Raw genomic sequence first — 13,652 nt, 5'->3', positions numbered from 1 at the left:
GGGCACGGGAGTGCTCCCCTTTGAACTGGGATAATTTTTACATTGGCACAGAATAATAATAACGACTTAAAATGCAAGAAAAACAGTATCCTCATTGCATTGGGAAGGGGTCAGCTAAAATAATGAAATGAAAAAACTCTAAATTCTCCCATTCAAGCAGCTAAGTGATGTCTCAATTATTATAGTCATCTTGTGTCCCAATGAATAGCCAGTAACAAAACATGCATCACTTGTATTTCAGTTACTCAAGAGATGTTAAGAGGATGTGCACTAGGTTTTACTTACCAACTCCATCTTCTCCATACCCAAGATGAGGTGGAATAACAACTGTCCGCCGCTCTCCAACACACATATCTTGAAGGCCCATGTCCATCCCCACCACCACCTGTCCAGATCCTAGAACTATGTTGTAGGTCTTGCCAAGACTAAGTCTGGGAATGGTGAAGAAAAAATAAAATCAAAAAAAGCAACATATAACAGAATTTCTCTGTTCAAAATTACCACATAAACAGCAGTTTCTAATTAGTGTCCTGACACTGCCAAAAATTAACTTCATGCCCAGTGCCCTGTTCTACCAAGCAGTTACAACAGCGAGTTGTTCTCAGTAGCAAGTTACAGCCAACACCAAATAGAGGTGTCCTTACTGTCAACAGGACTGGCCAAGTCCTCCAGTATTAAAATTTTAGGCTTCTTGAATTAAATTCAATTAATATCATTAATCCTGCCAATTAAACCTCCAAAGTATTTTATCTTTATAAAAGGACTTTTTGCCTTGCAAATATTCTTAACTAACAAAGTTGGCTTTTTAGCAGATCTAAAAATTACTGATGTACATTTGTTCCGGAACTACAAAGCTACAAGAATCTGCCTATATTTACATGTTTCAGCCATTCCTTTAACTAAATCATTCACTATAACGTACTAATCACTTAACTGTTAGTCACTTAACCACGGCAGCTTTGAAGTGTAAGAATACTACTGCTATTTAACCACATTATACTGCGAATTATGCCTTGCAGCTGTTGTCTTATTTCTAAAATAAGAAATTATCAAAAGTTAAAATCCCAGAAGGTAAACAGATATTGTGATTTTAAAAGAAGAATGTGCTGTGTTAAGACTTGTTACTTGGTACGTGTCACAACAGCAGGACGCTTTCTTTCGTCAGCCTGCTTTCTTTGGTTATTTGGCTTAGTTGTTCCATTGCAAGAGATTTCTGTACCACAGAATATTATTTGGAAGGAAAACAATTCCGTGGACAGGAAGCCAGCCTTAAAATTAGGAGCATAAGATTCACGATCTTTGTCTCTCCACAAACTGCTGTGAGTAAGTCACAAGCTCAACATCTCTTGGTTTCTACTGCAAGATGAGACTTGAGCGTTCCTGTCATATTAAAGGTGTTTTAAAGCTGAACATGTTACTTGTCTACATACTTCACTATAGCATCACATCATGTGCCTCAACGTAAGCCAGATCTTCAGCTCTGCAAGCTATTGTGTACGCTGTGAAAACTATGACTTGCTTCCTGTATTAATTATATCCTGTTTAAAAATAGCCTTTTCCAACTTCCTATCCAAAAATAAAATAAAATATTATTTAGAAGACAACTGCTATCCAAAAGACAGAAACAAGAAGCTAGCAAAAGTATCCTTGCAGCTGCACTACCAGTGCTGGGGGTTCAAGGTAGCTGAATATGAAATATGTTTTATATCACAAAAGCAAGCAAGACCAACCAGGAAGGAGCAAGGCTGTCAGGCAAAGTGCTTCAACCACTCTTTGAAGAGAGAGAACGACTGGCAGAAGTCTCTGCTTTCCTCATAAACCTACTGTCAACAGGAAGAAGGAAGAGGAACATTGCAGTCCCAGCCATCATGTAGCCCTCTAATAGTTTCTCCATGCTGACCCTTACTGCAGCCACACAATACAAGAAAACTAGCACTGGTGAGTGGCAGAGACACAGTGGTGACCATTTCCTGTACAGACACTCAAGGTAACACAAAACAAAACTACACTGAGTGCCTCTGCCAGACCTCTCAGGAGCACTGAATCAGGACAGAGTGCAAATCCTACCCAAGAAACTGAGTAAACTCAGAAAGTTCATTCATACGGAGCCCTGTGACGTTCTAGTACGATCGGCCCAGATACCTGAATTAGCCCTTTTAAACAATCTACCACGCACACAACCTATTTCATCACTCTGCCTGCACTTTATGTTCCTTGCTAACATATTCCAATACCCTATTTGTTCTCAGTTCTCTCTTTAAGCTATGATAGATTGTCTCTTTATTTTCCTCCTCTTATATATGTCTTAGGTAAGCAGACATGAAAAATATATTCTAATATAAATAGTCAATTTTTGATAGAAAAATGCTGTCTTCCCCTCCAGCCTGCTTTGCAGGTTATTCATTCTCCTTTCACAGCTACAAGGGACATTTTCTTTACCAGGAAATGTACTTACGTCGAGTCCAGCAAAGTACCATCTAGGAGTGAAGCGTTGTAGTGATACTTCAGGTAATCTCCCTTCTTGCTCAGTACAGTGCAGTTGGAAGGTTTATAGTTAACGGTAATGCTGACCGAATCTGAAGGGTTGTGGAAGTCAACCACATGGATGTCAAAGACTAGCACTGCAGATCCTGGAATCTTTCCTAAGTAGGAAGCAAATTAAGCAAGGAGAAAAAGAAATGGCACCCAAACAGGTTTATGACGACCAGGTACTGCACCCTGTAGGAATATATGTTCCCACTATGTCTGCTACTGACTGATTTTGCTCTTCTTCTCATGATGAGAGGATTGCATCTCCTCTATTTGCAGCATAAATGCAAGCTGCATCCAATGTCGGAAAGAGAACCAGTGGAAAAGCAATAAATATGCACTCAGTTCAACAGTGAAGGAAAACATTGTCATTGTTCTGAATTTAAAAATTATGCAGAAATGTAGCCATAAGCATATATTTCCTGTGACCTTCCTAAATGACTGATTTCTGTTTCATGTACCAATTCATTACTGATCAGGGAAATTCTCATAGGACTTATGCTTCAAGGAATGTGATTGTGCCTAAAAGGTTATATTTCTTGAAAACATCCTGAGAGCAAGCAGCTTCTTTCCCCCCTTCCCAGGATAATGTGCAATTGCATTATCAGCAATAATAGATACATCCAGACCCAACAATCGGTTTTGTTGGTAGAAAAATTTAATTCTCGAATCACCATAATAGAATTTGAAAAGAATTCACAGAAAAGAAAAGAATCTTTTCTTATCTTTTCCCATATAACATCCCAGGAGGTACCTTTTGAAACTCCAGCTATAAACTTGTGATTGGTTAGGATTAACATATCCAATCTCTCACAATACTCTCAAGTACTAACGAGATTTCCCAAAGGAATTTTAATTGTATGTTATACATACACATATGCTTTGCTGTTACATGCATCCACTGTTTACAGAGGCGACTTAGGAGTCCACAAAACCTGTGGCTGTGAAAGGAATGGGGAAGAAAACTTAACACAATGAATTCCTTTAACGTACAGAGCTTGTTAAGATACACAGGAAGGAAGATCTCACACTGGAGAGCTCCTGGCATCCAAATGCCAGTCTGTCTGAAACATTCATTGTCCAAACGATTTCAGGTCACCAACTACGTATGAGATTGCCCTGCATTCTTATTGTCCAGCCTATTAAGCTAATTAAAATAACTTTAAGAATTCTGGGTGTAATCCCATCAGTTGCACGCCCACCAAATAATGTAATAATTCATAAGCCTTTCAAATGTGGAATAAGTACTTTAAAGCTTATACAACTGCACTGAAGAGCAAAGGAAACACCATTAATTAGGGAAGACTGCACTGAACGAAAAGTCAAACTCACCTCTTCCTTCTTCTCCATATCCAAGATGAGGAGGGATTATTATTCGTCTCTTTTCACCAACGCATACACCTAGCAAACCTTCATCCATCCCAGCAATCACATAGCCTTTCCCAACATAGGTGTCATATGTACGATTTCGCGAATAGCTGCGGAAAATATTTACTTTTTAGCAGTGGTAGGAGTGCTTGAAAAAATACAGACTCTTGCAATGGGTCTGTGACACAATTCTACCACAATTCTTAAACCAGCTGAAGTCAAACACACGGTCATTAACTGTCACTGTACAGGCACAACGCAATCACCGTGTTCAATGAATCTAGGCTACCATGTTTCATCAGCCACTGATGCATGAGTTATTTATTAACCAATACTGGGACCCTGGCAGGGTAACAATTTATTTACAAACACATTTCTATCATATACAGAAAAAAAACCTCACCTGTCTATTTAAGCATTTTAAACTAAACAGAATTCAGGTTTTAATAAGTAACTGGGAAAAAAAAAAGCTTTCTACTTTAAATCCCACCTTGTCCCAACACTGCTTAAATAAGTGCTTATAAACTAGATACAGTTTAGGTTATGCCCTTCAGACTATCTAATTTTGCAACAACTACAACTATGTAGTTTAACTGCTACAAGCATAAGATGAGATAAGTAAGTTCACCTGTGATGCACAGAAGAAAAATGAATCATGACAACAGTATCAATACAGTCCCTCCCTTCTAAACTATGCCAATCACTTAAACGTACGTCAAAGGATCTGCTTCAACACCTCTTGATAAAACAAAACAAGCCTACAAAAACAGATGATGTTTGTTACAAAGGATGTGGCTGCGTTCTACCTTTCTTCAAGGCATGTTACTTGGAGGCACGTCCCACAGGAGGGACTGCAGAAAGTTTTTAATTCATCTTTACGAGGTGATTCTGGGAAAGCAGGAGACCAGTACAGACCCTGATATAATTCAGAGGCTTGTTCAACGGCTCCAAGTCCAGGCAGCCCTGGCTGAGCTACCCAGGAGCGCTTCTGCAGCCCAATATTGCAGAGAAAAAAGAAAAGAATGAAAGAAAAGATTATTCGATCTCCTGACCCCACCATTAGCCACGCTTTTGGAATGCTCCCTATACCAGTGGGAAAGTTTTCCCGGCCAACTCCAAGGCTTTCAATAGCTATTGTTAGCTGTTTAATCTCTCTTTGGATGACTAACAGATTTGGCAGAGTATCTTTAGAGGCTTGTTAGACATTGGCCTTACTTGTAACTTGCACAGGAAGCCAGGGAATGACAATCCAACCAATAAGCCCTATGACAACAGTCAGCTCTGTAGATGATGTAGAGGCTGCTGCCTACAAAGCATTTATTACTATTTATTGACAACAACCCTAATATAAATACCACAGCCATTTTCACAAATCGCTAATTGCTACATAAAAGATAGCAATTGTTTACTTTTCAAAAAGACATTGTGGGTAGGTGCACTGTGCATGATGAGCCATACTTAAGTTCCACAGTGGTGGCTGATGACTCAGGTCTCCTGCTTTCTCTCCCCCAAGTTGAGCAGTTGAGTGGGGAGAGCAAGGCTGACTCTGAACTTGACTGATAGCATCTCAATTCACTTACACAATATATACTATAACTCTCTTACTCATTCTCATGGGAGTAGCACACTTGGCACATTACTCAGCTTGTGTTTGCAAACTGATCCTGATCTTCAGCTTACAGCAGCTGTAGAAGTATGAAGCAATTTTCTACGAGTTATTTTGTAAAATGTTTTACAGTGGATCATTTTCAACTCTTTTTAGCTACTTGTGCCAGCTGTTTTGAAACCTGCAGAGGGAAAAGTAAGCTACTGCTCATTAAAGAGAAAACAAAATGACAGGAAGCTACAAGGTTATATTATTCAGCATATAATTCTGCACATGACTCATGTGTGTCCAGAAAGTTTTGAATCTGAAGTGACAGTGATCCCTTTTCCTTTACCACTGAAATCCTGTTGCTGAATTCTGTTCTGAAAGACGTTACTCTTCAAAATGCAGATGCTCTTCAAGTACAGAAAGAAAGACTATCCTGAGATCAGGGTCTGGTTTATGCAACTTCAAGCTAGCTACTAGCTCACTGTTTTACAGTTCTCTAGATGTTAAATGGCAATCATATTTATTTTCTTTCTCTCTTTAGTAATATTACCTATTTGGCAGATAAACTCTTTGGACTAAAGCGTCTTCAAACATGCGTGTCTAAAGCATATGTTGCTCCATCAGGTGGATCATAACCCCTAGATGGCGTCTTAGGTACTGTCATCATACAAAACTGGCCTTTGTCTTGCTCTCCACACTGAAAAGGTTTGTGTGCGCTTTAGTAAGAGAAGGCTCTCCACTAACAAATTTCAAAAAGGAAGGAAAAACAATGAATTCTATTTGGGTATGTTCTAGACAGACAGACAAGCCAACCTGGAAACAGGATCTGCGTTGCTGAATGGTTTCATTACCTGGAATCAAACAACGTGCCATCCAAAAGTGTGCCATTGTAATGGTATCGCAGAAAGTCTCCTGTTTGGCTTCTCCGCTCACAGGTTTCAGGTATGTGCTGGTTCTCAATAGTAATACCATCTTTAGGGTTATGGAGATCTAGTAAAACCACGTCAAAGACCAGAGAAGCTTGGCCGGGGATCTCCTTACCTACAAGAGTATTAGAGCAGAAAACAGTAAGAAAGAGCAGAGGTTTTAAAAGGAACTTATGTTTTTTTGTTGAAGAAAAATAACCTATTTCTGAGTATCAGGCACTTTCCCTCCAAATACAGATTAGTGTAATCCGCTTCCAGTAAGTCATCTTTTATTTCATGGGCGAGTTTGTCACCCACATTCAATTATTTCATTTTGTTCCTATTATGATGGCATTAGATCACCAAAAACTGCAGTCTCTTCAATAACACCTACCATAGTCAACTTACAACAGATCCATCTGAGCTATGTGTTTAGTCTACAAGTATTTCCAATATACTTTATGAAAGTACATAAAAATAACAATCAGAACACAGATCTGGTACTCCTGCTCTTCCTACTTGTTAATAGCAAAACAGAACAGCACAGGAAAGAAGTTGAAAAAGGATAGAGTATCTCACTGAAGAAGTACCTTTCTATCAGTGCACAAATTATATGGTAGAGATGTATCAGAGCTTTATCAGAGAACCAGTGAACTCAAGATCTTGGCAAAATTTTAAAAAGTAACAACGTCTATGGATAGCAAATCTCCGTAGAGTTATCATAATTAAAGGTAATAAAGTCATGGAATGCATATGAAAACTTGTGCACCACAGACACAGACAATCCTTAAATATTAAGAGCAGAAAGAGAATTTAAGCAAGGAAGAGTCCCAGATATACCTAACTACCCCCTCATTTACAGCAAGGAGCTCTCTGTACGACCTGCAGGCTGCATACAGTCCATCTGGTAGTTATTACTGGGGCATTTGTTGCCAAAAATGAGCAAAAGTGGAACTACAAATTGATTTTCCTGTTTTTAAAGGTTTTTTGCTCTCTGTGGCAGGCACTGGAAGAATCAAACAGTCACGTGACTGCCAATTCTCTGAATCATGATATTAACCACAGAGGCAATCATCTGAAAGGAAACTGAATTTCACTATAAAAAGGTTACAATTAGAATCAACAGTAGGTCAACTTAGCAATTTATTGTTTGTAAGAAAAAAAAACCCTGAACTTTCTAATCAACTACCTTCTGCACCTACTACATTTTTAACCTCTCTTTTCCATCCGTTCATTCCATTGTATTTAAGTGGTAATAATGCTGCCCATACATTAAAATTACACGGGGCACAGGTTTGTGTAAGGATTGTGTTGTGTTGTGTTGCGTTTCTTTCTTGGGGAAAAAAAAAGAGTAACTTTTACCGTCTCCTTCTTCTCCATATGCCAGGAAGGGTGGTATTGTGATAATGCGCTTCTCCCCTACGCACATTCCCAAGAGACCCTGATCCATACCAGGAATCAGCCATCCAATCCCAACATAGGTATCATAAGTTCGCATACGATTATGGCTAAAAATGTAAAAAAAAGAATGTCATAGAGCCACAGAAAGCAACATCAGAGGTCATACTATGCACAAAAAGAGTACAACTCATAACTTGCTGCTTAAGATACATTGCTCCTTGATTTACCAATATCTTGTTTGGTAGCAGTTTCCAGACTGCTTAGGTGGTTTAGGAACCTAAATAATGTTTTGAAAATTGACTTACAAACGTAACAGCAAATGTTAATGGAGTACACATGCTTTAAGCTTAAAATCTCAATATAAGAGTGTTAGTAGTTCAGTTTCTTTAACAATTGTGTCTGCTTAGCTTATAAAGCTTGCATCTAACTTGAATAGCAATGCTGCAATTATTACAAAAACCATTAGCTGACTGCAATAAACAGTAACATGGATACAGGGAATGAGAGAAACAAATCTGGGCTGCTGATGCTCATGCAGAAATAATTAAATTCTTTTATTAGTTTGAGTCAGTACTGCCTTGCCATAATCCTTGAAGAAATTACTGTCATTCATATGGAGCTAGCTTTAGTCTCTTGTGAAAAATCTCTGTATTCCTGGGCAATTAACATTATTGGTGATACCAGTGGAGGCAGAGGAAAAAATTCTTTTAAGTGACATCAGATTTAAACACACACACACAAAGCCCAGCTGCATACCTGGAATCAAACAGGGTCCCATCTAAAAACGTTCCATTATAATGGTATCGTACAAAGTCAGAGACCTGGACTGTCCGGGGACATGTCTCGGGTTTAAAATAAGTCTGAATCTGCACTTCATCCTCTGAATTCCACAGATCTATGAGAAGCACATCAAAATGGAGCACAGCGTTCGGGGGTATCACACCAGCTGCAAAGGCAAAACAACACAAGCAGTAACAACACGAGCAGTTACATTTCCCTTTTTTCACAGGGCACCAGCAAAACGGGAGCCTGTTCACATATTCCCTAAAGTAACGTGTGTGATTTCTTCTTTTTTGTGTTCAAATTCCCCTGTCCCTTGTCACTGTTGTAGCCACATAAGCAGGGAGAAATCTGACAGAGTGAACTGCTATCAGGTATGTCCACTGGGTAAACTGATCTTGTATGTGCTGTCCCCGTGAGTCTTTAGAGGAAAGCTGCTTTCTTTTCTAACAAGGCCATGCGTCGACCTGCAACGGCAATACGTATTTAACAATCGGGAAGGTATAAATAAATAGTTAACTTCAGCTAACACGGCTCATTTGCTGAAGGTCCACTGCAGTCAACATATCTTACTTTAGCACATCAGGATCTCCCATGCCATCGAAGAGGGAGTCTAGAGAAACTAGCCAGGCTACAGAAAGTGCTAACAAATACCCCTGAGCAGGGGAGAACTGCTGTGAAATTAATTATGTGCAATTTCTACCATTCTTTTCTGTCATTCGATCTTCTATCTGCTCCGTTGTATCGCTCACACAACTAGTCATTTGCGGCTCTAGCGCTGTACTTACAGACGCCTTCGCTTCCGTAGGCGAGCTTGGGGGGAATTTTCACGAAGCGCCTCTCGTTCACACACATGCCAACCAGAGCTTTGTCCATCCCAGCAATAAGTTGGCCCTTTCCCACGAACACGTTGAATGTGGAACCCCTGTCATAGCTACAGAGGGAAGAGCAGGCAAAAAAAAAAAAAAGTTTATTTACCAACCATTCCACGTCTATTTTTTGAGAGTTCAGCTGTATCTTGTTTCTACTTTGCCCTGTTAGTGTAGCTTTATTAAGAGACAGCTGCTAAGAGAACAGGCAAATCCTAAGGTTTCTCAAACTTCGACTCCCCCTTTGAATCACTGTTCAGCGTCTCTCAATGGGATGTGTACAGCAGAAACCTCAAGCCCAAAACTACAAGTGGTTAATTTACACACTGATGCAAAAACAGCACTGGAAAATTAATGACAAAAGGGACAGATTAGACACTCTTATAAGATATAAAAGGATGGCTGCTCCCACAGTAGGATCTCATCCTACTTATATCGGTTGAGTAACACATTTACATTAATTGATTAACCAGAAAAATACTACACAAGACCAATAAGCTTTATGACATGAGACCTCATGGTTGGTAACTCTCTGTGGGAGAAGAGGAAAGGGGAGAAGGCGCCTTTTTGAGTAACAGTTGTGAGACTTGGTAATTGGCTATTTATTTTCTCTTCCACACTCCCAGCTCTCATTTCATAAAGATTTAAATTTAAAAAAAAAAACACAGATGTGCTTTAAATAGCAAATTTGCAGGATCAAGAATCGATGTATCTAGCTAAATTTTCCACTGTGATAATATGTGAACCTTTGGGAGGTAAAAAGAGATTATGCTTAGATGACAATAAAGTATTCCCTAGAGCACTGAGAGCAGTAGTGTTCACATGATTTAAAACTAACACTAGTTTATGTGGTAAGAGTTTGACTATCTTAAATTCATACAGTGGCCCCACTTTACCATACTTGAATTACCACTGTTATTATTTTTCTAGAGCAGTGTACAAATATATGACGGGGAGCACTTTAAAAGCTTCCTGCCTATTTTTAAGCTTTCACTGCTTTAATTTTCTCAAATTCCTTTTATTATTTAAAGGACTTTTTTTTTCCAGATAAAAGGGAGCACTGAAAAAATAAAAAAGGCTTGTGTGTCTTCGCCTGCTAAAATATTCTGGAAAGCAGCCAGTAGCTAGATATCACGAGGGAAATGATGTCAAACTTTCCTTCGAAGACTGTACACATCACTTCCACTACATACTGAGCCTCCTAACAGTCCCGAGCCTCAAATCCCTCAAATATTTTTGCAAATGATCTCTCTGTTTACACCACGATTTTCCTTCCAGCAAGGATTTTTTTTTTTAAACAGACATCCCTCTATAGAGAGCGTTCACAGAGCGTGGCACAAATATTCCTGTTGCTAGATGGAAAATATTTCAACAGGCTCCTGACAAATTCTGTTAAATATGAAAACACATAAATAAGATGTTAAGATTAATAACATAAAAGATGCTGAGAAACCAAGAAAAGTGCCAAGCTTCGTCCAGTGCTACAAAATAGGACTGTATCTTGGATAGATTTAAAACAGAAAACCATTCAGTTGTTTGTACTTGAAATAAACCTACAATTAAGAAAACTTTGACATGAAGCGAAGGACTGAACAAAGCAGTGAACAGACCATGCAGCTTTGCACGACTGACTGATTTTGCAGAGTCCTTAAAACTAAGCAAAATTAGCTTCCATTAGTGGAAATCACCAAGTAATAGCAGAAGCACATGCAACTAAATTCAGACTTTAAAATCTTAATCATTTTAGGATCATGGCAATAAAACCCCAAGTACTGCAAGAAAAAAGTTAGTTAATTTATGTGATAAGTTTGTAATTAGTAACACTTTGTAAAAAGGACCTGTTAGCAAGAAGACCAGTATTATTACTTTCTACTAGGAAATACCCATAAACCTCAAGAACGTTTTTGGCAGCCGAGTAAGAAACTAAGTAAAACTGCCCTATTCATCACCTGAAGTGTCTTCTAGACCAATTTCATAGAGCATTTGACTAAATTGACGCTTGATTAGTAAATGCTTTCATGAACTTTTTCCAACATCAAAAAACCTACCACAGTTAGTGAATAAGAGTGAGTACCAAAAATGTACGTCAACGTAAGCTGTCATCTAAAAAAAAATTGCAAGCTAAACAAACCCGATTTTTTACACCCTTCTGAAATGCAGATCATACAAATACTCAGTTAGAGTAGACTATCACCAACACTAGTTGCCGTAATGACATTCAGAGGACCCAAAGAGATGAAAGCTGTACAGTTCTGCACAGCCTGCTCCTGCCCCAAATAATTTACAGACCGATTACAAGGATCCAGTCTTTAGAAGCAGAGCTGAGCCAACGCTTCCCAAGTCTTGAGCCCAGCACGCATGCTCAGCCAGGCCCCCAGCGCTTCCAGGTGGCCTGCCTCGGTGCTGCTGCAACTCAGCACACCAGGAAGCCTCACTGCGTGTTTGTATAAATCAGAAACACATTTCTGAACACACGGCTGGTCTTCGCAGTCACACATATTTTTAAAATGAGCAGTGAGGATAATGCCTTTGTGTGTCCTCAGATCTGCGACTAAGTTATTTTCCACAACTATCAGTCGCCAATGAACTCAGGGTCTTTGGGCGTTGTTTCGCTGAAACTGCACCAAGTAAGGCCAGCTGAGCCTTCCGCTACTGTGTGCTACGCTTTATGCAGTGAACTCCTGGTGAGGTGGCACTACAGGCATACTCAAGTACAGCCAGCTCAAGAGGAAGAGTTTCGCTTACTCTGAAGGGCAGTTATTTCCCTAAGGCTGTAGATTTTCTTTGAAGCACAATGAGGATTATCAGGCTTACTGGAAATATACATGGGGTTTTTTTGTTTTTCTGAGTAATACTTTGATCTATGGCAATGAATGAATCAAGAAAAAGCAAGTAAGCAGTGAGATGGCAGTATCAGCATCCTCAGCAATCTCCTGAGCCCACTGTTCAGTTCTTCTGATCCCAAAGAAACACCAGGAGCGCAACGAGACACTTCCTTGGAGATGGGACACATTCCTTCAAGAGCAACTTACACATAATTTTCCAAGCAAGCACAGCTTGGTAATTCTGGCATTTCTGGTAAAAACTATTTATGTGTTTTTGTGTTCCAGTTAAGTCTGAGTCTCAGAAAGACAAAGGAAACGTGAAGAAAGAAATGGGCAGGAATTCACCAAATACAGCGATTCTGCCTGCAGCACGACGGCCGCTCCTGTTTACCAGGCTCACTGAACATCCTCGCGGTCCTCTCGTCTCCTGGAGCAGGCAGCTCCAGGCCAGCGCGCAGGACAGGCGGCTGGATGAGCCCGGCAGCAGTCCGCAGAGCGCACAAAGTGCCGCCCCCCGGGCCCAAGCCCCACCAGAGGTCTCAGGCACCAGCAGTCGAACCCCATCTCCTTGCCCTTTCATGTTTCACAGACACCTTCCCACCAGCCGGTACGGGCCGTGTACCCGCCTATACAGCGCTGCCCCGTCACCCCTGAGAGCTCACGGGCCTCAGGCGGAAAGCACAGCGCGGCCAGGACCGAACCTTGGCTGCCGCCTTCACCTCCTGCCGCCGTTTGGCCACCACTGCTGCCAGCCACTCACCAGAACACCCCCTTTACGGCACCACCTCCCCGTGCCCTCACCTTCCCAAAGAGGGTCCTCACACAAGCCAAACCCCAAGGAGCAGGGGGTTGCAAGCCAAGCCCCGAGGTGGACGCACACTGGGAAAGGGGGGGGATGCCATCCGGACCGGGGGGTGGACGCACGTCGGGAACCGGGAGGATGCAATCCGCCCCGGGGGCGGGATGCACGCCGGGAGCCGGGGGGATGCAATCCGGAGGGAAGGGCATGCACGCGGGGCCCGGGGGGCCGCAAGGCAGACCTGGAGTCGAAGCGGGTGCCGTCGGGGAAGGCGCCGTGGTAGTGGTAGCGCACGAAGTCTCCGCGGCGCACGGCCCGCGGGCAGCTCTCGGGCACGAAGCGCCGCTCGACGCGGATGTCGGCGCCGTCCCAGGGCGGCTCGGCGGCGGGCACCGGCGGCGCCTGGCAGGCCGCCCAGCTCACCAGCAGCGCCGGCAGCAGCAGCAGCAGCGAGCCGCAGCCGGGGCCCCGCCGCGGCACCAGCGGCGGCCCCGCCATGGAGGGCGGCGAGCGGGGCAGGCGCGGCGCGGCGCGGCGCACAAAGGCGGCGAGGGCAGGCCCGCCCCGTCCCACTCCTCCTGC

At 41.8% G+C, this 13,652-nt stretch overlaps 1 protein-coding gene across 3 annotated transcripts in view; it reads right to left on the bottom strand.

Moving 5' to 3' along the window:
* The window catches only part of FKBP9 (FKBP prolyl isomerase 9), a 33,324-nt gene that overhangs the window by 5,384 nt on the left and 14,288 nt on the right, over positions 1–13,652 (bottom strand). For 2 of the 3 annotated variants that reach the window (XM_068935857.1, XM_068935858.1), the window contains 7 exons: positions 9,366–9,511; positions 8,554–8,743; positions 7,759–7,904; positions 6,343–6,532; positions 3,862–4,007; positions 2,456–2,642; positions 286–431 (listed from right to left, as the gene is read on the bottom strand). In XM_068935857.1, coding sequence (XP_068791958.1) covers positions 286–431; positions 2,456–2,642; positions 3,862–4,007; positions 6,343–6,532; positions 7,759–7,904; positions 8,554–8,743; positions 9,366–9,453 — 1,093 coding nt within the window. In that variant the 5' untranslated portion in view covers positions 9,454–9,511. Of the gene's footprint in view, positions 1–285; positions 432–2,455; positions 2,643–3,861; positions 4,008–6,342; positions 6,533–7,758; positions 7,905–8,553; positions 8,744–9,365; positions 9,512–13,311 lie in introns of all 3 variants that reach the window. The other variant, XM_068935856.1, reaches the window with a different exon arrangement.

This window comes from Struthio camelus, chromosome 2 (genome assembly GCF_040807025.1).
Source record: "Struthio camelus isolate bStrCam1 chromosome 2, bStrCam1.hap1, whole genome shotgun sequence".
NCBI lineage: Eukaryota > Metazoa > Chordata > Aves > Struthioniformes > Struthionidae > Struthio > Struthio camelus.
Note: the sequence above shows the minus strand (reverse complement) of the source record. Positions and strands in the feature narration are given on the sequence as shown.